The 27,462-nt window shown below is 37.0% G+C and overlaps 2 protein-coding genes across 3 annotated transcripts; both read right to left on the bottom strand.

Moving 5' to 3' along the window:
* Nucleotides 1–354: 354 nt before the first annotated feature.
* On the bottom strand, nucleotides 355–10,394 carry LOC102803080 (ceramide synthase 1-like). 2 transcript variants are annotated; one of them, XM_078013463.2, is made up of 4 exons: nucleotides 10,217–10,394; nucleotides 9,043–9,204; nucleotides 7,995–8,133; nucleotides 355–904 (listed from the first exon to the last, which is right to left on the bottom strand). In XM_078013463.2, the coding sequence occupies exons 1-4, from the start codon at nucleotides 10,381–10,383 to the stop codon at nucleotides 716–718; spliced, it is 657 nt and encodes a 218-aa protein (XP_077869589.2). In that variant the 5' UTR covers nucleotides 10,384–10,394; the 3' UTR covers nucleotides 355–715. The 2 variants fall into 2 exon arrangements, with proteins under 2 accessions (XP_077869589.2, XP_085350478.1); XM_085494352.1 differs by lacking the exon at nucleotides 355–904 and adding an exon at nucleotides 4,313–7,226.
* A 2,793-nt stretch (nucleotides 10,395–13,187) lies between these two features.
* Nucleotides 13,188–14,576, bottom strand: LOC146729980 (uncharacterized). Its single transcript, XM_085494504.1, has 2 exons — nucleotides 14,263–14,576; nucleotides 13,188–13,259 (listed from the first exon to the last, which is right to left on the bottom strand). Exons 1-2 carry the CDS (start codon nucleotides 14,518–14,520, stop codon nucleotides 13,203–13,205), a joined length of 315 nt encoding a protein of 104 aa, XP_085350630.1. The 5' UTR covers nucleotides 14,521–14,576; the 3' UTR covers nucleotides 13,188–13,202.
* Between the last annotated feature and the right edge of the window lie 12,886 nt (nucleotides 14,577–27,462).

Below are 27,462 nucleotides of genomic sequence, written 5' to 3'. Positions count from 1 at the left end.
GGTGAAGACAAAGACCGAAGACTCTTAGAAAACTGTAGTTTGGGGGAGTTGTTAAGACTCCCCTGAACACTGTAACGAAACGACCCCAAAATGTGCAAGACATGCTCAATTTGGTTGCTCAGGATAAATTCAAAGTTGAGTTTGTGCTGTGCTGTTTCCACGACTTTAGCTGTTTTCACCGGCCCTTTGACAGGCGTTCCACAGCAGCTCGCACAGAGCCCATAGAAACATATGGTACAGTGGTGCGCGTCTCAGCAACGTGGAACGTCCCGTTGTTTACCACCTCAAATAGGTGAAACCACAAGACAAATGAGTGTTATTTACATCACCTCATTCTTCCATAAAAGTTTAATATTACTTTTGATCGAAACCAATTTATTTTCTAAAATGTTATGCATATGATATTGTCACTAGTACATACCTGTACTAGTTATTTATTCATGCGAGAAACGACAATACATGAACCTATGCGCGACACCGCATGTACGGATATGGGGGGCGCTCACAAACTTAGGAAACTACTGTAAAGTGCATCGACAGCATCCAATTACTCGACGTGTTAGACAACAGTTCAAGACTTTTAGTTACTACAGCGAATATGTGTGCTGATGAGGTAACAGCCAATCAACGAACAGAAGCGTAATATGTACAGTAGAACATACGCACAGGCAGTCGACAATGCCTCCTTTTTTCATTTTCATCAACTGCCCGCCTTTCAGTTAATTTCACCACTCCTGACAAATAACGCCGCGCAACTTCTGCCCTCTCCCCTGGAAACTATTGATTTTTTCTTCTTCTTCTCTTCTCTTTGTTGGGTAATCACAGCGCCATCTTGTTCCCGTATGTCCTCTTCGCATTTGTTCGTGCCTCCGCTCACTAATCGTAACAACGCCTGCAGAATTTCCTGTGAACGATAACAACCATGAATAGTTAAAAAACTTTTCTATTTTCATATAAATAGCAATGAATATTATTCCCTGTAAAATGTTATTACCAATAGCCCCCCAAACGATCTTCCCTTGTAAATATTGTAAATATTAACACCTTCTGCATTAAAGGGGTGGGGGCAACTTGAAAACAGAGTAAGACATTTCTGGCAAAATGTTATGAAAGAGGGCGGCGGTCGTCGCGCAGCACCTGTTTGAATTTCATGTAAACAAACAATGTATTTTACACGAGTTGTGTCTCATGTCGAACAGAACGCGGCGCGAGGCGACGCGACGACCATCGCCGCTGCCCTATAAGAGTCCCGTACACGAACGAGTCCTGCGTTTTAAGTGCTCTGTCGGCTAAAGTTGACTGACATCTCAACCCGCAGTGACTTTGTTCAAAGATGGAAAATGAAAAAAAATTGTCCCTGTCGGTTTATTCGTGGTCTACCCTAAACTAAAGCTCAGTATTAAGTGACATTGCTGCATGAAAACTTTCTTGATTCTCTTTTTTTTTCTGATAATTCGACCAAATCGCTGAAAATGTACGCCCTATATAAGTACAATCTTACACATTTTGCCAATCACGAGAACGGCGGCATATGAACGAGACGTTATTGCGCATGTCCAGCTAACTGACCAATAAACAGACTATTTTCCCCATCCCCGACTGCTTATGGTGTTTCTCAGTAGGTAGGGAGGGAGGGAGGGAGTCGTCGCTTGCGCATGCGCAATAACAAATCACTTCGAACAGGGCTCAAAACACTTTTCATCGTCTATCGATCGTTTGAAGTCATTATCGTTTGCACAAAATCTATTCGAAATTTATGCGCATTTTCAACCACATTTTTGACCTTAACTGCAACTCCACCCCTAGATACCCGCCAGCATTCCTCAATTTAATTGTATATGTCCCCCCGAGGACGCCTATAGTTGTATTGACGTACACAATTGACTTAGGTGCTAGGGTTAGAGCTACGGTGAGGGGTGGGGGACAACAGGAACTCATACCCAAACAAAACCGAAATTGCGAATCAAAAATAGTTATGAAAGTAATTTTCCATTGATGAGTAATTGATGTGGACTAGAGTTTTTTTTTCAAATTCGTGTTCTAAAATTCTCAAGGGTCCATTATTATGTACATAAGCTTATTTTTGTTTTTATGAAACAAAACTTACCAGGATATGACAAATACAGCGAAAAAAAATGTTTGCACAAATATCATTCAAATTGTGAACTTTTCCATTTCTTTCTCTAGTCTGTAAAAATATCCGGGAATTTTTTAGAATACGTCACAGATATCGTGACAAAATATGACCAGCTCACCGATCTTATAGTATCTGCAGATAAAACATATTCAAATAGACTATTTACAGGTTTTTGTTTGATGTGATATTTTGTCTGAGTACGTCAACACGTCTTGTAGAAATCCACCGCAGTGCCCATCCTCGTTCGCAGGGGCTATAATCACTACACTTTTTTTTCTGGACGTTGAGTGTCACTGTTGTCTCTCCTGACTTTTTTTGTATGTGCAATTGCAAGTGATAGTGCTGACACATAATGCATTTTGCCACAGAAGTCATATTCATGTTTGGGACTACATAACAGGGGTGTGTGGCCATCTCTCTGTCAAATGGCATTTTCAATGCGCTATTTTGGCGTCAACCAGACTTGGTCACAAGCACCTGCGGACCTTTACCAATGTTACCCCAAAGTCGCATTCGTTAGTGAATGAATTACGGCCAGTGGAATTGGCCTTCCCATTGAGTCTGTGGCACACTCACCCAGGGTAGGGGACATTACACTCAGTTGTTGAAGAAAAACGTTCGCTTTGTTTTTAATATTTCATATTGTTAAACGTGTACAATAACCTGAATGGTGTGAATTGATTACGTAATAATCAAATGTAATCAGTGTAAATTACAAATCGAAACTCGTGCCAAATGTATACAATTCATTCAACAATCATCGTGCCCCGCGCGACATGTACATCAATAACAACCTTTTTCACCAACAGACTTTGTCGACAAAATTTTCCCGCACTTTTTTCTATATTCTTTAATATTTCTGGAAATTAACCAAAATATTGGAGTGAACAGACAAAATTTAAGTGAATTTTCAGTTTTTACGAAAAAAATGGCTATTTTTTTAAGGAAAGTGCAGACTATAAACGGGCAACTGGTGGTGAAAAGGAGAATACGCATTGTTTATTCTGGCACATAGATTATTAACAACGTAGAGTAACATTATTAGTTTATGATAAATTATAGTCCAATTTGATCAACAAAATAAACATTTGAACAGAATAATAAAAAAGATACGTTTTCGTCCGTACCTCATGTCTAATGTCATGACAGGATCATTGATCAAGTGTGGACAAAGTGTGCAGACTATAATAATTGACAAAAAGTGCAGACGATAATAATTGACAAAATGTGCAAACGCTGACGACAACTGAAGGCCTAACTTGTAGTGGCGTATCTGTGATTTGTTGTGAATCCCCCCCAATATTTTTTAAAGCCAGAAATAAATTATTTTAATTTTACCACCATGTCTCCCACTGTTCTTGTTTCCATTTACTAGTCTGTCAAACCAAGTGGAACTATAATATTTACGTGATGCTCAGTGACGTCATTTGTGAAACTCTATTGGTTGACAACATCTTTATTCTACAGCCCATTTGGTCAATTGTAAAATAGTCACGTGATAGTACGATGCTCGTGGGAAGAAGACGACACCAAAGGAATGTAAATAAATGTCAGTAACGTAGAGGGCGCGATGCGACGCTTCGATACCGGAGAGCTACAAGCTCGATGCCGCAATTGGCAATCCATGGCCTCAATATCGTGAGGAAGAAAGATATAAACAAACTTACCGAACTGCGTAGGAAAACGCAAAAAGCATTATCGTAAGTACATGATGTGCTATCATGAGATAAAAATCACTTTTCATTGTGTGTATGTAAATGGTTGCGTAGATGAAATGTACATAGAAACCACACTGGTAGACACTTTGTTAAATGAGACCCGTATATCTCGCGCCTTTAAATTAACAGTTGGTAACGAAGTTATTGTGTTGTGATACTAGGAATAAAAAAGCAATGGAAAATTGTGAACATTTCGTCCAAAGAAATTATCGAATAATACATGATAAAAGTGTACAAATTGTAGCACTACAATTTTGGTTGGAACCAATTTCTAACTATACAGTATTAGCACGGATCAATGTACTAGGCTCTTATGAATTGCGCACAGAATTGAATACCATTCTGATCTGCAGTTGTATTCCATGCAGTCTGTTCGACCATGGTTTATACCTCCATGGTTCGAAACAGCAGAATCACGTGATATGCAGAGTTAGCAAAGAACACAACAAGCGATATATTCATGATTGTTATTTTTATTCAATATACCAAAGAGCAGTAACAAAAGTCAGAAAATAGTTAACATGTCCCTTCACCGTTTTGTTCATTCCAGAGAAATCGACTCTGACAACCCTTCTTTTGTTTGACATTTACATTGTTCATCCTTTTTTAGGAAAATGTAATTTTAATATGCCAGAAAAGCTCATCAACTTGCAGCATTTTAGAGCTAGACACTTTTTGGTGTTTTTTAAGAGACATATATGCTTTTAAAGTAATGGCACATTTTGTAAGAATTAGCTTATACGTTAAGTGGTGAAAATTACATGAATTTTCAGCGTCATTCTGGTTTATGTGAGGTTAGTTTAAAGTAATAGTATTCAGAATAAGTTAGCGTAAGTTAGGTAACAATCAATTAACATTGTGCAGCATGATGTGATACAACAGTCACGTAGTTTCTGATAAATGTTGATGACGTAATAATTAATTGAACAGTGTGGTACATGCACTCAATTGATATAAATATGTAAAGCTATAAATAGAAAATAACAAGCCTTCGTTCGTCGAATGTTTTTTATTGCTCAAAAATTGGAAGCAAAGAGCATTTTTTATTTTTGCTAAAAAAAATGCGATGCCAAAATACTAGTATTCAAAGCGGGAGGGTCGTCACCTGCGCACGCGCGGGGTCCCAAGCGATGATAACAACACACGCTAAGAACGCAAAGGCTCGTGGGTAGACACTTGTTTGTAAACAATGACACGGTATGGCCACCTGACGCATGCGTAGATGACGACTCCTTCGCTTTAAACGTTCTTTATATAATGCACAATACGCAGACATATCAAAGGATATATAGAAAACATAATTGAAGTAGACGATTATCGGCAGCGTACAATTGGTTATTAAAGCTGTTTGGGAGACGCACTGAAAACTCTCCGGACAAAGGTCCAGTGACTTTTGGCCAAAACAATTCCAAAATGCATTCAACAATAACACCTTTCAACAACAACAACGGTGATGGCCACCTGAAGAACAAGAACAAAATAGTAGCAGCAGCAGCAACAACAGCACCACCAACGGCGAACATTACAACGACTACCACCAACACCACAGCAGCAACACATCTATTACTGGCTGACAGTGTTGACATAAACTTAAATTATCAAAAAAATATAAAAATTCACACTATGCTAGAATAATAAGACTTCAGAAATATGCAGGTACCTTCTCGGAAAGGTTCAACGTGAACTCCGATTGTCACGTGTCATAAATCCAAGAGCAAGGTATCTGATAAGCTGTACATCAGATGTTTTGAAGAATATGCAGACGCGATACAGAGGAAATTCCATTGAAAAAGTTTTCTCCAATTTTGTTACATATCAGTATTAGTATCTAAATTTACAACAAAATTTATAACACACTCTCAAATATAATCAGTGATGCAACATTGTAGACATACCGCGGACCAAGGGATTGGCGGAGGCACGGGGGGGGGGTCGCCCCTCCAAAGTCGAGCTGAAACCCTTTGTGTCAAAATGCAGGAAATAACATTTCAGAGGGTCTAGATTTCACCCCGCCGCCTCTGCTAGGTGTGGCCGTAATATCAAATAATGTAAGGTAAGGTACTACTAAAAATTCGGTCTGTCAACAATGTTGCAAAACGGCATGAGCACATTGACAAATTCATATAAATAGACCATTTCTCGTTTAATACGAGATCCCGCGTTTTATGTGAAATCGAACTCAAAAACAGGAGAAAGAAAAGTCATCATAGCGTCGCAGTGTCAAATGATCGCGTTGGGGGGGGGGGGTATTTTCACGCTTAATAACGTGTTATACAAATTTGACTATGTTTTATTTTGATGAAATAAGGCTGTGTGAATGCCCATTTGAATGATCAGGGATTTGACGAAATTCAAGTTTCAAATAAAATCATTCAAATTTTGCAGAAGACGTTCGACCCGTTCCTTTCGTGGACAGAAAAATCAACTCTTACACTGGTATATGAAGTTCTGTTGAGTGTTTTTTTTTTGGATATGCAAATTAGAATGTGCTTGTTTCATAAATCAAATCATTGTTCTGGCACCAAACGTTGCAGCATTTCTTCAATGAGCATGCGCTTGCTTTCAGTAACGCACATCATAATAATGCTACAGCGAAAATCGTTGCAGTTCGACAATTGGATAGTGGCGATGTTTATATTTTTATTTAACTGAACCAAAATAATGTGTCTAGACTTATAGCAGGGGAGTAGTCACCTGTGCATGAGTCAGATGGCCATAGCGTTTCATTGTTTACAAACAAGCGTCTACCCATGAGCCTTTGCGTTTTAGCGTGTGTTGTTATTCCCATTATTCTCAATTCTCCGCGCGTGCGCAGGTGACGACCCTCCCGCTTCAAGCTTCCAATTACTGTTTCAGTAAATAACGAAGCAAAACAAATTGGTGCACACTGCTCATGTTGAATATCGAGGTGAATCAACTCCTGCTGTATGTTTGTGGCCCAAACTGTAGTTTATAAAATTACTCAATTCAACTACTCAACGTAACCAATTCATCTCTGTGAACACATTCAATGGGTAAATATATATATAGTATTCAGCGCCGTTTTGGGGTCCGGGTAGGTTCTGTGCGTCGTCTGTCCATAAACTGAGACAGTCTTGTTTACTGACAGACAAGGCATATAACCTACCTGGACTCAAAATGTAGCGATATGATATGTTGTGACACTGGCAACAGCTTCATACAAGACGACAAATACATCTGATAAAGTATTAGTAAACCTGCTAATTACCACAGACAACTATTCATTATTGCATTTTCTTTCTTTGCTTATCGTCGGCTTGACCATGTTCTACGCCATTTTCTTCTCTGGTGTCCTTAAGACCGTCCCCCATGTTTCCAGTCAGCAAACGTACTACTATACCCAACATAAGCTGCCAATGAAAAATATGTATTCACGTTTGAGTTAGCCTGATAAGGTCGCGTGAGTTACGTCCTCCGCGGTGCTCTAAAACACAAAATGAGGCCTGATGCCGTTCGGCCGGCGAGGGCGTCACTCACGCCTACATGTCAGGCTGCATGCCAATCTCTGAAGAACACACTATTATGCAATTTTGCAGTGGGATTGGCCACAGTTGTAACGTGTGTTTTTTATAGTGAAATGGAAAAAAAAATAACAGTATGATCTACTGTTGGCTGTAGAGAAGGTAACATTACATCAATGAAATCGTAAAAACGCCCGTGCGCAATGATTTCAGAGCGCAACTTTAAAGTGGAGGGGTTTCCACCTGCACACACGCTGAAATTGAGTAGCAAGCGACAACACAACGCACGCTAAAAATGCGAAGGCCTATGGGTAGACACTTGTTTGTAATACAAATTCTATGTTTGTAATACAAATGCTATCATCTGCCGCATGAGCAGGTGTCATAACGTCGAACCTGTTGCTTTTCGAGATGATTTGGTATGTATCACATGTCTCCATTTCAAATCAAACAATGTTTCTTGCTGTCCTATATTACGATGTGACAAAACTATATCACCTAGTATCGCAATATGTTTTTCACTGGGGAAATATTTTTTGCAAGAATAGCAATATTGTAAATGTCGACTAATTATACAATTCGTCGATGAATTTGCGTGGATCTTGCGTAAAAGTATCACTTCGATCGTCGCTCGATGAGGTCAGAGTGTAAACTTACCCAAAACCAGTAGATATTCATCATTAATAGCAACCACAACATGACGTTGAATGTGGTGACGAATGGAGCAACAGGAAAGAAGAATCTACCAGCTGCATATAACACTTTGAGTGGGTACCAATATAACCTGCATAAGATCCTAGTGATAAAAAAAAAACAGGGTAACAATCTATGACTTAAAAAATATTGTCCAGGCAACACACATATTTTCTGTTACTCTGATTGGATGATATACTCGTTAACACTAGCGGTTTCATCGGATGAAGACTGCATTGTTTGTAGCATACATAACGTTTTCATTTGCCAGTTAATTATGTAATGCTATGTCAAACTAAATTATTGAACCATGATTAAACACGGTATGAGGTTATTACGAGAATGCCGCAAAGTATGCAAGAAGACAGTACGCCCGGTGATCGTATTGTCTGACGGGCCACCCCGTACTGTCTTCGCGTATACTTTCGGTATGTTCTTGATAATCTTAATAATATACATTTCCCCTGCATATAATAATAATTGAGCGAGATACAACATCCCAAACTGCCAGCGATAAGTATTCGTGCCTGCGTCATTATTTGTGGTCAGTAACGTGATTTTATTTCAGTCACGCGCTACTTTTTTGCTGCATCAAAAGTCAACAAATGAAAGTGGTCCAAATAAGGGAAATGTTCGTACGTGTACAGAGTTTTACGTTTATGCAGCAAAATCCCCCCTCTACGCAGACCAAATTGGGACGTTTTTACAAGATAGCGGAAAATCGGAATTCCGACATTGACCTATAATGGTCTGCGCCTTTCTCGCAATAAGTGAGATCTCATAGTAAACGGGAAAAAATCACCTATTATATTGCAGCACGTCTTTCACTGGAAAAATCATATGAGCCAGATTAGCAACATTGTAAATGGTGACCAATTACACAACACACCGATGAATTTCGCAAATCCACATCTTCGTCGCCAGACGGTCCGAGTTTAGACCCACTTACATTAATAGCAGCCGCAACACGACACACGTATAATCAGTGGAATGCCATTGCCAATAAACTTACCATACAACTATAAAGAACCCGAAAAATATGTTCGCCATGATTTCATTGAACACGTGGAATTTCCCGTTTCTGTCTTTGGTCTGTATGAATATCTTGGCAATCTCCAGGAGAACATCACAGATGTCATGACAGAAAATGACCAATACACCGAGTTTATGGTACCTAAGAACCAAAATATAGTTACGTAAGATCATGTGAGTAAACAACAGTACCCCGACTCCTATTCTGATCGCCCGGACAGATTTAACATTCGCTCAGTTGTTGTTATTTTCAAATTACCAAAACTACCACGCATGATTCAGTGCGCACGCTTGACTACGCACGCGCCTCTTCCAATTTAGAGTACTAGTATGCAAAATCAAATTAAAATATGAATAGACATAGACAAAAGAAATCAGTGAATAGGCTAAGTGAAGGTGAACAGATAACTAGGCGCGACAGGAGAGGGGAAGGGTATCTCGCGACAGTGGTTATGATGTAAAACATTACCCACAACCCCTTGCTGGATGGCGCACTCCACAATACTGATAAAAAATTGAATATCTAGAAAATGAAATGTGATATAAAAACTGGGATCTGCGTGCTACTACATTTTTTGTATGTTGTTTATCTTGAATTCCTCTTTAACTATCCTTGATACCAGGGGATACTTTGTTTTTAAGCCACTTTGGTATTACACTCCAACTATTAAATGCTAGCCGGGTTGGGTATTTGGACACAATGTCGCAAGTAGCCTCGCAATGACTCGTGATTTTTAGTCAGAGTATAAATGATAAAGATAGGGTAGATTTGGTGGGCACCTAACATTCAGGGCAATCAAATAATAGCTTGTTCCTTGGCAGATTTTGTCGACGTTTTACATTCGGCCATGCATATATGCCTTTCGTATGCCATAACCATATAGCAAGACATTTAATATACGTTTGACGCATGCGCGCCAAGACTTGTTGTTGACCTCCTTCTGTGCTGCGTCCATTGTCTCACTGACATATATAACCATGACAGATGGTCAGTAGAGTCAAAACATATATGCAAGCCAGAATTTGATACGCCAAGCAAAACTGTCAACAGACAAGTTACTCTCTGATTGTTCTGACTGTTAGGTGTAACTGTTGGGTAGCCATTCAAGAACAATCTTGTATGAACAATTAATCTATATAGTACGTACACTCACCGAACTACAAACGAAAATGCAAGTAACATAATTGTCAACACGTGGTGTGCTATAATCAGACAGAAGTCGCTTCTGATGACGTCAACGTAAATACTCGCATAGATAGAATGTACATAGAAACCACACTGGTAGACGAAAAGGATGTAAATATCCAAGGGTACTTCCATTCCATTGGACCAATCTGAATGAAGCAAACGAGAATATGCAAATGAGTATGTAAATATTCAAGGTACTTACATTCCATTGGACCAGTCTGAATGAAGCAAACAAGAATATGCAAATGAGTATGTAAATATCTAAGGGTACTTCCATACTATTGGTCCAATCTGAATGAAGCAAACAAGAATATTCAAATGAATATGTAAATATCCAAGGGTACTTCCATTCCATTGGACCAATCTGAAAATAAATGAATGATAATATAATAACCACGTAAATATATAAACACGATTCTTCCACGTCACTAGATCAATGTATGAAACAAACAACAATTTGCAAATAAGGATTTAAATATTCACAGGATACTTCCATACCATTCGGGGGGGGGGGGTGCATGACACGATTGGCAGAAAAATCAATCGTCTCATTTGCAAACATGAGTATTTATGAGCAATGAAAAATTCGTCTTTTTTAATGAAACTGTGTCAAAATGCTTTTTTTAACTAACATGATAGTTATAAAATGAATGATTCTATCATTACGAGCTTGGAAAATATTTGAAAAACTGATGTATAAGTGATTTTTTTAGACATGTTTTTGATCAGACTCCAGCAAACTGATGACAATAACCTACTACTGCTCAAAATATTTTCAGTAAATTTTACCAGTGACAAATTCTCTAATTAGTATGCATTTCAATAAACCACTATGTGCGTGCATGCGCAGTTTGAAATGGAACAATTTTGAACTCAATAAAATCACGCGTAGAACTAGTGTCGTCAACTGATTGTCGGTTGAATTGTTTTGCAATAGACATAATTTTAGCGCCTGTATATTTGTTTGAGATTTTTTTCATATTTAGTTAATAATTATTCGGTAAAAAATCGCTGAAATTATTTCATCTGTTCGTAAAAGGGACGTTGTTGCTTCGACGATGGGTTACGGACGACCGACTTCGAAACGTTCCATCCAGATCGGAGAGCGCACGTGCCAGTCCCTCTGAGACCACTAGACAATTGTACGAAGAAAACAACAATATGCAAAAAAGTATTTAAATATTCACGGATAATTGCATACCACTGGACGAACATAAGGAGCGAACAACAATATGCAAATATGCATTGAAATATATACGGGTAGATCCATACCACTGTGCCAATGTATTACTGTTTTGGGGCCGAGATCATCCGGTAAACATTAAAGTACCGGAAATGTTTGCAGATCACGCTGAGAGCATCAATGTTCCTACCGATAACCACTCATTTGATTACATGTTCAAAAATAACATTGAGCAATAAAATTTGATTTTGGGGTTATTTTTCGGTTGCTTGCCGAACCGAGTATGTGATTATTACAGTAAAGAATCACATATATACATATGGATATCACTGCATTACATAATAATAAGAACAACAAAATAGCGCCACGGTAGATCTAATGACAAAAATAGCAGGAATTTAAAATATAGATATTGGGCACTAAAAATAGTGTAATGTTTGTTTAAAGCACCCGTAATTTACTAGAAAAATAGTTCCCATAAAAATGACCCTGTCTTTATTGGATTATTATTTTATTTTTACATTATAATAATTATAATAATCAACGAACCTGTGAATACAGACGCCGGGTCTTGGAACATGGAGTACTTGCCACTGAATAATATAGAAGTAGTGTAAATCCACGACAGAGTGTACCACGTAGATTTGAACAGATTTTCTGTTGCTTTTGTTGTACGTTCTTCATCCATCAAATTTAATTTATCCACGAAGGGCTGGTAAAGTGAAATTACAAAAAGAAAAGAAAAAGATGTTAGTAGCGGGCGCGGGAAACCGTCGTTCCCCAATCTCGGAATAGGTAAACATACGTAAAGGCACTACGTTGAGGACTGTACATTTAAAATAACCCTAAGAAACAGTGAATAATAACCATTAATAAAAATCTGTCACCGTAACGCCATACTAGTAAGTTACATCCTGCCATAATATTGCAGTATTTTACGGGATATTTTCATCCTACCAAAATAGGAAATGCGAATTCCAAATATGGAATGATTACTCGCGTAAGCGTCCTCTAACAATTTATCCAAACATGGCTGCCTCCAGGGTTTGATCGGACTCCAGACAAAGAAGTTCGCTGATTCTGTTCTAAACTTTTTGGATTTCGGAATTCCCATAATGTATCCTTGGAACGAAAAGATCTATAATAATAAGGTTATCACGAGGATACCTCAAAGTATGCACTCAGACAGTAAACCGTCACATCGACATCCGCAGTACTGCCTTCGTGCATACTTTGAGGTATCCTTGTAACAACTTCATAATCAAATTAATTATTAATCAATTAATTAGACAAAAACCTCAAACGAAAAAGACAAATTATACCATGTTTACTGCGCCCTGGGTGAATTTGCAGAAATTTCGTCAGTCAGGGCCGGGTTATTTCGTTGATGTTTTTAAGATGTGAATAAATTAATATACTTATTATATTCTATTAGTTAGGTCATTGCTATTTGATTCTTAATGGGCGCAGTGACTTGCCCGTGACGTTGCTGGTCCGTCAGGATGCCGGGTTGCATTTTAAACCTAACAAAATAATCCAGTTCATTGTAGATGTACATACGCATATTTTTGGTTTCGGTAACACGTGCTTTTTTGTCCTAGTTAGTCTTGCTTATGATACTCTATTGTCTGCATTCGGATATTTTTAAACAACGGGGTATTCTGTAAATATGTGAAAGAGAGCCACGAGAGTAAAAAATGTAAATTTGACGCCAACGGTCGACAACGACGAACAATCATTGATATACTTTTCTTTTTTCTCTTTTCTTCTAATTTGGGATGAGGAATTGGTGACTGGGAGAACAGTCTGTCTGTCGAGGGTGGACCTAATAAACATGAGGAAAAAAATATTTATTTTGTTAATTGTATAATCTAAAAAAAACAGCACAGATGGAATAGCGCGATTAATGTATGCACCTCAGGTCATTTGCGCACACTTATTTAAAAGGCGTTAATTGTAGTGTTTAGTTTCTGTTGAAATATCGTAGACACGTGTCCCTCCCAAATGATTTTAGCGTTCGTCGTCACTTGAAGAATGTTACTAAGGAGGTAAAGGTCAAACGACGATATTAATTCACCCAGTGCGTTTTATTTTATTAACAGCTCATCCTTAGTTGCCATGGATACGATCATTGACCTACATCTTTACAGCGCAGTTATTATTAATACGCGGCAGCAGTAAATAAAAGCACTGACCTTTGAAAGAAGGGTACAATTTTGAATACGGGTCGTGGCGATGAGGGATTGAAAGGTTGAACATTTAACGAAAATACTATGTTTGCATTGGGCGTATGTTTATTATCAGCGGCCCTGAAGTAGTCGCGTGTGAAATAAGGCTCTTATATGGAAATATTGACATTAGATCTACGCTGCCATTAACTGCGGCGTTATGCAACAATCAATAAATCAGAGACTATTGATATAGGCATCCCGTAGAGATGTGTCGATTTACCCAAGTATTGGCATTTATTGAGGATCGCTTGTTAATGACAATAACATAATAACGACCTGGCAACACACCCAAGGATTGCGCATGCGTTCTAGTTTAGTCGCAAAAAACGTATTTAGAATACTTGTTAGCATTTTATATAAATAAACATATACCATATTAAGATACAGAACCTGAACACGGGCTGCTAAAATCAGAAAGGCTTTACCTGTTTCACAAAGCTGAATGAACGCCCCTTTGTTATGCAAATGAGTGAATATTCTGAATGGATCTGCCTGCGCTGCTCCGTACGGTATGAATTCAGTTTCATCATTAGCGAAAATCTCGCGCCGGCAAAATCACAAATAACAGATGCCCCGGGAAATAATATATGAACGAACCTTAAATATGTAATACGTCAAGGTGGCTCTCGTTGCGGTCCAAAACACGGCGAGAAATAGGACGAGAAACGCATCCACCCAGTTCCAATGGCAATACGTCGTGAACTGATAGAAATAGTTAAAATCTTCGGGTATTTTCCGTAAAATGTGCAATTGAATGGGTACAACAGACGTGACCATCTGATAGTAGCCAGGCATCGGTAAAATCACTGAATCTTGTCCGGTCATCACGGAATCGCTTACACTCTTCCCATCCATGTTAAGCTCAGACTCGCCCACTCACGTAAGGTCACGTTTATATTCCCAGAGTGCCTCGCGCTTTATTTACACCACAGCAATCACCCGGACACTCCCTGTTCGTGTATAAAACACCATAAACACGTTGGTCTTTCCGAGTTATATTTTTCAGCAAAAAAATCAAACCGCTTTACTGCGTCATGTTATCCTGAATCAGGGACGTTTGAGGTCAGTCTGCATGATCCGTGTGATTGTGGGCAAACGGTCTAGACCATTTTCATGCGAGAGGGAACCTTTGCTATTAAAAGGGGCATTACATATTCTAAACCAGGTTCCTCCTCTGTTTAAAATCTCATATATCAGAATCACTCAACGAGCCATTATACACATTTAAATTATTAGAGAATGCTCATGTAGTTTATCCTATCAATATTTAATGTCATTAACGAAAATTTCTAGAGGACTTCAAAAGTCCTCTACTACCTTCAGAAAGTGCCTTTTTTCTAGGAATAAAAAATCAGCCCCCTCTTTTTCATTTTCATCTTCCCCTTTCCCCACTGCACATGGTGCGAGCAATACATAGAGCTTGCCTAATGGGGACGTGCCTCTGGAATGCGTCTCGTTTTTTTGGATATTAGGTATAAATATTGGTCTTATTTCTGGTCAAGATAGGTATAAATATCGGTAATATTTTTCCTATTTGGTATACTTATGTGTCCGTATATATGAGCGAATATAGTCCACCTCAGATCCCGGCCTCAGATGCATGTATACATCAACCCGGAAATTAAACAACGCAATCAACATTTAAACGGAGATTTAAGAGGGCGAACATCCCTCAGTGAACTGGCTTACATGTGCTTCTTTTCGAGATGCTCTTCTAATAGAGCAAATACGGTAACTGTTTTATTTGGAATAAACAGTGATGGCAGAAATGGTACTTTGGTGTAAATAAGGGTATAGATTTTGCAACTATCCAAGTATAAAATTGGTCACACTTTTGAGCACTCAGAGGCACCTCCCTACACAGCTATGTACCAATTGCTCCCGAACCCCTCCCACTGTCGAACGTTTTTGTCGAACAGCGTCTACACTCACAGGCGGAAGTGACAAAATATTGGTCGTTACGACGGTGACAGAGAATGGATGCACTACACGCCGAGGTACCATAGCCTACGCGGTGTTCTGAACATTGACAACAAAATCCATGCGCCCAAATGAACTTCGGGAGCTGTTTAAAGGGTCATTGTAAACTACCTTCTACATAAAAAATACCCACCCGAATACGCAATATATCCCTTCGCCCTCCCACCAAAATATATTTTACCCGCTCAACTGTGTGCAGAAAAATAAAACTCCCAAATGCGGAAAATCTCCTCGCCCACAAAGCTGTAGAATATGATCCCGCCCACTTGCAAAACCTCTCTCATACGATAGCTTTATTGACTGCTTCCGGCATATGCATGGTAATATACTAATGACAACGACGTTGTTAATGAATATAATGCCCCGAATCATCCTTTCACTATATTGTTGTCATGCACTTTGATGAAATAACGTACCTCAGTTGTACTTGTACACACGAGTAGAGTTACGATTCTCAGGCATGCGGTTCTAATGTGTAACGTCGAACGACCTAATTCAAGGGCGGCAGTCGTCGCGCCGCGTTCTGTTCGATATGGGACTCATAGCGACGTATACAACGCGTGTAAAATATTTTTTTTATTTACATGGAATTCAAACACGCGCTGCGCGACGACCATCGCGCTTTAAACTAACTGGGGACACACCAACATTTTTATTGTGATTGTGATTTCAGAAATACATGTGTGAATGTGATAACCACGGACAAACGTATCTTTAACGGAACTGAAATGACAATCGTGTGTCTGCCTGTTATGAGGTGTGACGCTTATACCTACCCCAGACTACTGTAGTAGTTCTGAGTTTATACTGAGCCTGCAAAAAATAAGAGTTGGCATGAATATGTTAATTTGGCTGCACGGCTAACATAAACAATTGTGTGTACGATGACGGCGATAACAATTCTTCAGGGTTGAAAAATTCTATTGATAAAACACGATATTGTGTATAGTATAACCATTAATAATAAATTTATGTATCTGAAGGATTTAAAATGCAAGCTAATACGGAAAATTTTGTCTAGCTTGTATCTAATCCCATCTAAGAGTACTCTTTTCTTTACTCATTTGTTTCACATTGAAGACACCGAATGGAAGGAAATATTTCTTTTACCATTTGCTGTCACCATGGAAACAAAACTTCAAGAGTTTCAGTGGAAGATAACACATAATGTCCTATATACAAACTCCATGCTACATCACATGATACCTCCTCTTACAGCCTCTGGTCTTTTGTACGTTTTGTCATAGTTTTGCAGAAACACTCCTACACTTGTTTGTCAATTGTGAATATGTTAGAAGCCTTTGGACTACATTGTGTGGTCAATATGGAACACATTTAAGAACCCCAGGTGCTCTCACATGTGAACAAATATTATTAGGTGATACTCTGTTTTCTAAGCTTTTGAATCATCTAATTATCATTACTGAGTGGACAATTTACACTAGCAAGTTAAAAAACTGTTTACTCTCTTTTAATATGGTTAAAATGAACATACATAAACTACAACAAATTGAACACTATATTTTAATTAAGCAAAATAAAACAAACCTGTATTTTGAAAAGTGGGGAAATTTTAAAATTAGGTAATGATTTTATTTTTGTTTTGTTCTCTACATGGTATTATTGTCATTCTTGTTAACCACTCTTGAGAGTCTGGAGAAATATGGCACCACCACACCCAGCTACTTTATTTTGTCATTTTGCATGTATACTTAAATTCTCAGAAAAAAAAATCGCACATAGGAGTGAATCTTAAAGAACCATAGTCAGGAGGAAAGAATATTTTGTTTTGTCAAAACACATATTTTGAGAACAGAATTTTTTTGTGATATGTAATTTTTAATTCATTACTATGATTTGAAATGTAACAATTTCTGACAATATATGAAGAAATAAACTGCGATATATTAAATAAAAAACAAACAAAACAAACACGATATTGTGAAGTTTGACCCTGACCTGTTTTGTAGTCAATGGCGTAACGTAGATTGAGACGCGATTCCTGAACGCAGTGAGTCTGTGATCCAGACGATATCAATCAACCGTTAAACTTATCACCACCAGACGTTCTTGCCCAAATTGTTCTGCCTTTTTTTATAATATTCTCAAAATTTCTCTGGAAATTAACCTTAATTTTAGAGCCAACAGACAACATTTTAGTAAATTTTCGGTTTTTACTAAAACATTTCCCTAATTTTGTCTGAAACCTCTGAAGGAAAGCGTAGATTATAAACAGGACTATTTTGTGAATTTGGGATGAAAAGAAGGAACTTGTTTGTATGTAATCTTTTCGACATCCAAAATGTAGCAAGTGAAAAATAGTAAATAATAATAATATTACTTCTAAGTTTTCAAGTTTTTATTAAAACAACAAATACACCCCAAATGAATATATTGTTTGTGACAGAAACCTGATATAAATGAACCATTCAACACACACACACCAATATAACACACTATGCGAGGTTTGGTTTACTGTATTTATTATATTATCAGTTTTTAAACAATATTATGTCAAAAGTGGTTAACAGAGTAAGGATAATAAGAAGTTTAAATTGTTTTACGTCACAGCAGATATGCCAAACTTTTAAAAAAACTAGTAATATAATCACGATTTTTACTGTAATAGACCAGACTTGTTCTTGGATCATGTATCATTGTAAACTACTTGCAGAAATTAATAATAATATAAAGCTTCAAACGTATTGTATGTTCAAACAAGATTTAATATGTGAAAGATATCTTGCTGCTATTTCGTTGGCTACTCCTATCTATTCATGTGCTATAACTAGACTTAGAATTTCCTGTCATCCCCTAGAAATTGAAAATGGTAGAACATTGGGTATTTCACGTGACCAAAGGTTATGTGCGTTTGGTTGTAGGGTCACAGAGGACGAATACCATTTTACTATGGTTTGTCCAAAATATGAAGCACTTAGACAAAAATTCTTACCAAAATATTAGTTTTCACCACCAACCAAGATGAAATTAATTGCATTGCTACAGAGTACTAACTCATATATCTTATTAAGTTTGGGTAAATATTTGTTTAAGAGTTTTCATTACAGAGAAACTGAAATGGAAGTATAATTTGAAGTATATGTATCTTGTAATTTTAAAACGACCGTGTGTAATTTAAGTTTTGAAATGTAACAGTACTTTAGGCCGGTGGCCATATAGTGCAGAATAAAGAAATAATAATAAAACTACTTGCACAAGGTTTGCAGGAATGTAGTATACTAGTACATTATTTTCACCCTACCCCCGCATACACACATTTACATATATTATCGCTTGAAATTATGACACGTATCGAATCTCCTAAAACACTATAAAAGGGGAATTAACTAAAATGCAAAACTAAATAGGGGAAGTGTCAACTTGAAATATTGTCTTGAGATTCGTCATCTCATTATGATGAAATTGTTGGGGGGAAATTAAGTACTTTTTATTATACATGAAGTGGTCTTTATATAAATTGCTTTGTTATTATTATATTTATCATACCAGTATTTTGTTACCATAGCGACATCATGTACGCACATTTGATTCACACGTCGCTGCTCTATTGTTTAGAATCAACAACTTGCATGTTTAGGGTGGACATTATAAACATATATTGCAGGAATTGGTGATTTTCCGTACACTGCGAGATCTCGCGAGATGCATGAGAAATAGATTGTTTACTAATTGTGGTTGCTGGTGGAGACATTACAAGGCTTTAAACTTGCCACACATCCCGGTAATCACGTGATCGTGCCAACGACTGCAGCGATTGTCTGGTCGCATGTTTTTTCTGCTACGTCTTAGAGATTAGGATTGTAACACTCTGCAGCTACGTTCACGTTAAGCTACGTTCACATTCGGCACGTACCGAAATTGTTAATCATTTGTGTTTGCAGGGGGATTACAGCAGTTGCGCTCACGTTAGTCAGGACCCACTTGGGACCGACATGGCTCGTGCCGAAATCACGCCCTCATTCTTTGATCTATTATTTGACACACACATTGAAAACGATACGCATATGGTGAAAATAATTGTTATTTTGTAATTATATCCATTTGTTATGGTATTTATTACGAGTCATCGGGCACATGAACGGCAAAGAAAACTCTAAAAACAATTGTTTTTTTCACGTCGATGTAGTAGCATTGCAGCAGCACATAAATATTATTATTTATTTTTTTTCATTCATTACTACAGTATCCGATATATCGATCGCGGTTCCGAGCCTGAACGCTCGATACGAGCAGAAATCACGCCCTCGGTGGTGAATTTAAGAGAATAAATACTGATTCATACTAGTATGACATGCCGATGGAGGGCAGTGCACTAGTATGAATCAGTATAATTTATTTTATTTTATAATATTGTCACTGAATTCTTAAAAATAAATTTCCCATTTACAAATTAATGTGTTGGAAACTATATGATCTTAATATGTTACAATTCATATCCTTATATTTGAATCTGTTTCAAGATATTTAAAAAAATATTTTAGAAGCAAAACAATATAACGACTAGATTTGGTGTCACAATTTGCTCCCAATTTATACTGGAATATTGCCAGCAATAATTAATAAAGCTTGTTCAGAATATCATTTATTCCCGACATCATACTCAGTGGCTAGTTCTCAGGATCTACAACAGTAAATAACTAAATAAATAAATAAACAGAAATTATTTTGATGCCATGTTTTTAGACGACACAGATATTCAACACCTCCATATCGAATTTGGATTTGGACCATACCATTTCAAGCAGCAGGGTGTCTAAACTATGACTCAACAAACAATAAACATGTCTTCCACCCGACACACATTTTAGCCATAATTGAACAACCAAGAAAGCAACAAATATCAGGCTGCATCCTGAAAACGAGATAGCGCATTACAACCAGTCATTACAAACATGAAATCCTCCACCCCTCTCACTAAACCCTACAGCATTAATGGTTCTTATATTATTTGCAATCTATGTACAACAATCTTAGCCAATAGATGCACCTGACTCATCAAACTTTTGACCAACCACTCATTCTAAATATTGTTGAGTGAGGGCGCTATTTACTAATGAGAGGAATCTTTTAAAAAAATTAAACAGATCTAATATTACAAGCAGTGAATATCAAGTGATGCTTTAATGTTATGTGGAGTTCTTATCACGTTTCCCAGACAAGGTCAAGTTTTGAAATTCATTCCCATCAATATCTGTTTTATAGAATAATTTGGCATTCAAGTATAGAGAATTTCAAAAAAAAGTTTTATTTAAACAATGTGTTTCTAGGCTAAAGTTTTGGCAAGAAATTTTATAATATTTTTTTGAAAGTTATCATATACAAGATATATATATATCTAGTTTACACTAGCTCATTAGCTCTAATTAAATTGAAATCGTTTATAATAATGTATATTGGAGAACAACACATTACGACAGGGTGTGCATATCTCCCTTGTTTTGTCGTGGTATTTGGACAAAACATATGTACAGTCCATACAATACAATTGGTAAAACAGATTCATAACGCTATAGTGGAAATAAGTTATATGACACGATGCTTCGTCGTGCAGGATAGAGACGGTGCGGTGATCGTTTGTTATATCCTGATATTCTAACAACAGGGATACCAAATACTAATCATTATTACTAAATTAGTAATATGTCGCTTCATTTTGGTAATATTGTTTGATGGTTGGACATTTTTAAGGAACTGTCCAGAAAAAAATATCAATTGAAACATAGATCGGTTGAACATTGAATAGAGCTGTATATAATAATAACTATAATTTTAAATTTTAATTAAAATAATACACACTATTTTGTTCGGATGGACTTAATTTTATCACAGATGTGTTCATAGGTGTGTGTATGTGAGTGGGGATGTTCAAAAATTCTCAAATCAAAATTGCCATTTGAACAAAAGAAAACAGCCCACATTATACTCGAGAAAATAAATTGATAACGATGCAATTGCCATGTCTGGCAAGAAAAATTCATTTCAATCATTTTAAATTACTTCTATATTTTGTGTAGACTGAATTAGTCTTTCATTACTACCAAATTTCCCCCATTTTGATGAAATTATTACTGTTATTTGTGGGTGGTTTTAATTTCACCTGAAATGCAGATAATAAATGTGGGTGGATGTGTGTGTGGCCTGTAGGAATGGTGTGTGTGTAATTGCTACAGTTTCCAAGAAATGACTGACAGCTTTGAATTAACGACCGTCAGTTCCTTAATATTTTAGTTAAATTTTAGTCAAAAAATGCATTCCTAAAAATTGAGTTTAGGGTTATTGAATTCAATATATTTTAATCTTTGTTACCTTATTTCACTCTCATCAGCTCTAATTAAATTTCGTTCATAATAATGCAATCAAATTAAATTAAAATAATTAAATAGAAGATGAGTAAGCATGAAAATTGGTAAATTGTGTGTAATTGCTACAGTTTCCAAGAAATGACTGACAGCTTTGAATTAACGACTGTCAGTTCCTTAATATTTTAGTTAAATTTTAGTCAAAAAATGCATTCCTAAAAATTGAGTTTAGGGTTTATTGAATTCAATATATTTTAATCTTTGTTACCTTATTTCACTCTCATCAGCTCTAATTAAATTTCGTTCATAATAATGCAATCAAATTAAATTAAAATAATTAAATAGAAGATGAGTAAGCATGAAAATTGGTAAACCACAGATTGCGACAAGATATGCATAGCTCACTTGTTCTGTCGTGCCATCTGAACAAAACATATATACACAACCCATACAATAATTGGTAAAACAGATTCATATTGCTATAGTTGAGATATGTAATATCACACAATGCTCTGAAGTTAAAAGCAGCTAGGTTAGGTTACCTAATCGTTTGTTATATTTGAACAAAACGTATACAAAATACAAATTAGTAATGTTTCGCATATTTTTTGTAATACTTGTGGGTGCTATAGTTGAGATATGTAATATCACACAATGTTCTGAGGTTAAAATCAGCTTGTAGGTTACCTAATCGTTTGTTATATTCTGATATTTGAACAAAACGTATACAAAATACAAATTAGTAATGTTTCGCTTATTTTTTGTAATACTGTCTGATGGTTGGACACATAGGCAATAGAGAATTTAAACACGGTGATCAGGGTGTAGGGGTCCTTCATCTGCTCTTGATCTGGTAATCTAATATATAGTTTATAAGTAGTTTGTAAACCTCTTTTCACTCACAAGTTTGTTATACAGGTTACTAGTTATATGCTCTGATGGCATACATGGATATTAATGATATCCCCCTGGTGACTGGGGTAATAATATGTACCCAGGTAACAACCAGGGTAATACTTATATGCCCTACTGACTTACAGGGGGATTATTTATATGCTTTGGTTATTTCATGGCATTAGTTGTATGCCATAGTGACTTATATTGGTACTTGTTTTATGGCCTGATGATTTTCAGTGGAACTAATTCCAATTCCATGCCCTGGTGACAGGGGTACTATTTTATGCCCTGGGACATATAAAGGTTTAAAATATACGTTCTGGGTACTTTCAGCGTAATAATTGTTTTTCTGGGTCTTCAAAGTGTACCAATTACATGCCCTGGTGATTTTCAGTGGTACTAAATATATGCTTCGATGACTTCAAAGAGTATTAACTATATGTTTTGGTGATTTTTAGAATTCTGGATATTTGCCCTGATGGCATACAGGGATATTAATTAGAGCCCCTGATGACTATCAAATGTAATGCTTATATGCCCTAGTGACTGACTTCCTTGTATGGGTAAACATGTGTATGCCCCTGTGACTTTCAGGGTACTGACTTTCAGGCATACAAACTATATGCCCTGGCGATTATCAGGCTACTAATTATTTGCCATTGTGACTACGAGGAAAACTAATTGTATGCCCTTGTGTCTCACAGGAGTTTTATTTATATGACCTAGTGATATTCAGGCTACTAATTACATACCTTGGTGCTTTTAGGGGTACTAATTATATATTTTTGTCACTTCCAGGAGTACTAATTACGTGTCCTGGTGTTTTAAGAGGTACCAATCATATGCCCTGGTGACTTTCAGGGGTACTAATTATTAGCCAACCTGACTGTCAGCATAATATGTATTTGTCCGTGTGCTTTTAAGGGGTACCAAATATCTGTAATGGCGACGCCCAGGTGTAATGATTTTTTTGACTTTCATAGTACAAATAATTTTTCCTGGCGGGTAGTCGTGGAACTAATTATATGCCCTGGTAGCTTCCATCGTGTACCAACGATATGCTCTTGTGACTTTCATTGTAATAATTATATGACCAGGAGGCTTCAATTTATTTATTATATGCCCCTGTGACTTTAAGAGGTACAAACTATATGCTAATGGTACTAATTGTATGTCCTGATGAATTTAAATTTTACTTATTGTATGTCCTGGTTTCTTTCAAGGTACTAATTATATGCCCTGGTGACTTTCTGTGGCACTAGTTATATGTCCTGGTGACTTTCGAAACTACTAATTATATGCTCTGGTTATTTCAGGGTATCAGTTATACGCCCTTGTGAATTAAAAGGTTACACATTGTATATATCCTTTGTCGCTTCCAGTGATCTTATGCCCCTGTGACTTTCAGAGTACTAATTGTTTGTCCTAGCGAGTAATAGTGAAACTAATTATATGACATGGTGACTTTTGGGTACTAATTATTTGTCCTGGCGGTTCATTCAAATAATTACTTACTGTTTTCTTGTAGATGATTTAAATTGCGTCTGGAATGCAGAAATAAATTGAGGATGGATGGGCGTGTGTGTCGCCAGGCTGGAATTGGTGCGACTGTATTGGTTAGAAGATCCATTACACCACATTCCTCACAAAATAAGTAATTGTCTTAATACTAAATTGCATTTTCATAAAATAAAAATCTAGAAATTAGGTTTAGGCTTTGTTTAACTTATTTTCAAAGTGGCTCTCTGTCTACACTGTCAATGGCTTTCAGATAGTCCACAAAATTGATGTTCAGGGAGAGTTCCACTCTACGGACTGTTCAACAATGATCCTCAGTGTAGCAATGTGATTAGTGCATGATTTGTCTTTACGGAAGCCTGCCTGGTGGTCACGGTTGTTGGTCAACCGGTCTTTTCAATCTCTCAAATAAATATATTGAAAACCTTTCCTGGTACTAGGAGAAGTGTGATTCTTCTTAGTTGGAACACTGACTGAGGTCTATTTTCTTTGAAATTTTGATCAGGTGGCCCTCTTTCCACTCTGCCGGGATTATTTCCTGTTCCCAAATTTTCTCAAACAAAGTGTATAGTATCTCTACTGAAAAGTCCAGGCCTGCCTTCAGTGCCTCTGCTGGAATATCGTCAGGGCCTGATGCCTTACCAATTTTTAAATTGATTTATAGCTTTCCCGATTTCTTCTTTGGTAGGTTTGTCACAGTTAATCGGCAGGTCAGTGTCAGCTTCAGATATGGTAGGTGTATTGACAGGTGCAGGTCTGTTGAGCAATTCTTCAAAGTGTTCAGCCCATCTACAGAGCTGTTTGTCCTCTACAAGTATTGTATTGCTATCCTGGTCTTTAATAGATCTGTCTGTTTGCCTGAATTTGCCTGCAAGCTTCCTTGTGATTTCGTACAGCTCCTTCATGTTTCTCTTTGCCAGAGCATCATCTGCTTGTTTGGCTAGACTTTCTACAAAGTTTTGTTTGTCTGCTTTGACACTTCTCTTAACTTCTTTATTTGCAGCCGTATAATTTTCCTGAGCTTTTGCTTTTGATGCTCTCGTTTTGCTATTGTTAATTGCTGCTTTCTTTTCCTTCCTTCCCTGGATTTTGCAGCAGATATGCACTCTTTCTTTTGTGTCCTTTTCCTGCCCATTGTCTCATCATATGTTGTGCTTATTGCCCCCTTAATCACATTCCAGTGGGTTTGGATGATTGAGGTCTCATCATCATCATTTTGCAGATCAAGGAGAGATTGGTTTCTGTTGGCTAAGGTTAGTTTGACTTTCTCTCTAATCTTTGTATCATTTAGGAAATTGACATCATACCTTGGCTTCCTTCTATCCTCACCAGATCTGTTATACATCTGTTTTAGCTTAAGTTTCAGCTTTTCATTTATAACCTGCCATGTGTTATTTGTGTTCCCGTGGGTAACAACAAATTTATTTGGGTAATGAGACTTTTTAGCCGACTTTACCAACTTAGTCAAGACGTTCCTATAGTGTTTGTATTCGCGTGCATTTTGGAGATGTTCGGGGTTATTTTTCATTTTAATGAATAATTTGTGTTTTGTGCTGATTAACTTTGATAGTCCAGCCAGTTTTTTTAGATAATTTTGTTTAAGAAGTTTTTTCTGTTTAAAATGCTTCTTATAAACATTACTGAATGTAATATAACATTCTGCATACGCAGTATTCGGATTAGAGCATTCATAAACAGATCGCCATGAAGTAGTGCTTACATTGGCCAAGAAGGCCTCTGAATTAAAGTCTTGGAAGTCTTATTTGTAAATATCAGTTTTTTGTCTAAAAATATATTTAGAATTTTTAAGGATACCAAAAATTGGATAATGATTACTAATGCCCGTTAGGATCGTGCTACTTTCAATAAAGTGACCAGTAATATTTGTCACTAAATAGTCGATTGTTGTGCTGGATTGTTGAAGCACCCGAGTAGCAGTGACGATTATATGGGTGAAATTATAAGCATTGAGAAAGGTGAGAAAGTTAGTAACATGTGTGGTATTATGTGCAGACGTCACCAAGGATGATACACTCTTTACCACTAGCTGACAACTGGGATAGGCATGCTTCTAAACTGTCAAGGTATTCATGATAAGAGGAGTTAAGTTATCGGTAGTTGACGCCTATAACGAGTCTATTGTTATTGACAATGGATTCCACAAAGATCGCTTCACAATGCTTAATTTGAATATTATTATTGTGATTGAATGATAGAGAGCTGTGAATGTATAAAGCTACATCCCCACCTTGGGAACTTTCTCTATTGCACGTGATTAAATTAAAATTTGGCAAGTTAAAAAGGACAGGGTTTGAATGTGAATTTAACTATGTTTCTCTAAGTGCTAAAAAAGGAAATTGTGATTTAATATATTGAGAAATGTAACAAAATCATCGTAATGTCCTGAGAGGGATCGAATGTTGAGATATAGAAAAAAGCAGGCATGTTGAAAAATGTTTGGGGGAATAGGAGTTGCAATTATAATTACATTGGGAGTCAAGATTTGTATTTATTGGCAGACAAGGGTGTTATCACTGATGTTACCTTAGTAGGTTAAGATATACGTTGGACATCTTGCAAGGACGCGATTTTCACAGCGAGCGATCCCGACTCGCACTAAGATCTTTATATTATCAGTCCAGAGATACTTAGATACATTTATGTGTACTTTGTTGTTTGTGCATGACGTGTGAAACGGACGATTATATTTGTTGTTGCTTGCTTACGATAACGTGGAAGTCGATGACTGATGTCATGTTCGGAAACATGCACTCCCACGGCTTTGGCTACTTGGACGACTGTTTTGTCGGTGATTTTATCTTCATTTTTTGGTATTCCCTGCATTATTAGGTTGTTACGTCTGGTGTACTGTTGCAGGGATTTAATTTCATTCTGAGCCAGGTTGAATATGCGCTCTGTTGTGATAAGTTGTTCCCGTAGGGATTTGTTTTCATTTGGATTCGTTTGTGTAATGCATTCATCTCTGTTTTAAATTCTTCGAAAAAAAGAATTCATGAAGACTTTTGTACTTCACACAGTGTAGTTTGCATAGTTGATAATTTGTCTACCTTTTGGCATAATG

Source organism: Saccoglossus kowalevskii, chromosome 20 (genome assembly GCF_978046115.1).
Source record: "Saccoglossus kowalevskii chromosome 20, keSacKowa6.1, whole genome shotgun sequence".
NCBI classification, from domain to species: Eukaryota; Metazoa; Hemichordata; class Enteropneusta; family Harrimaniidae; genus Saccoglossus; species Saccoglossus kowalevskii.
Note: the sequence above shows the minus strand (reverse complement) of the source record. Positions and strands in the feature narration are given on the sequence as shown.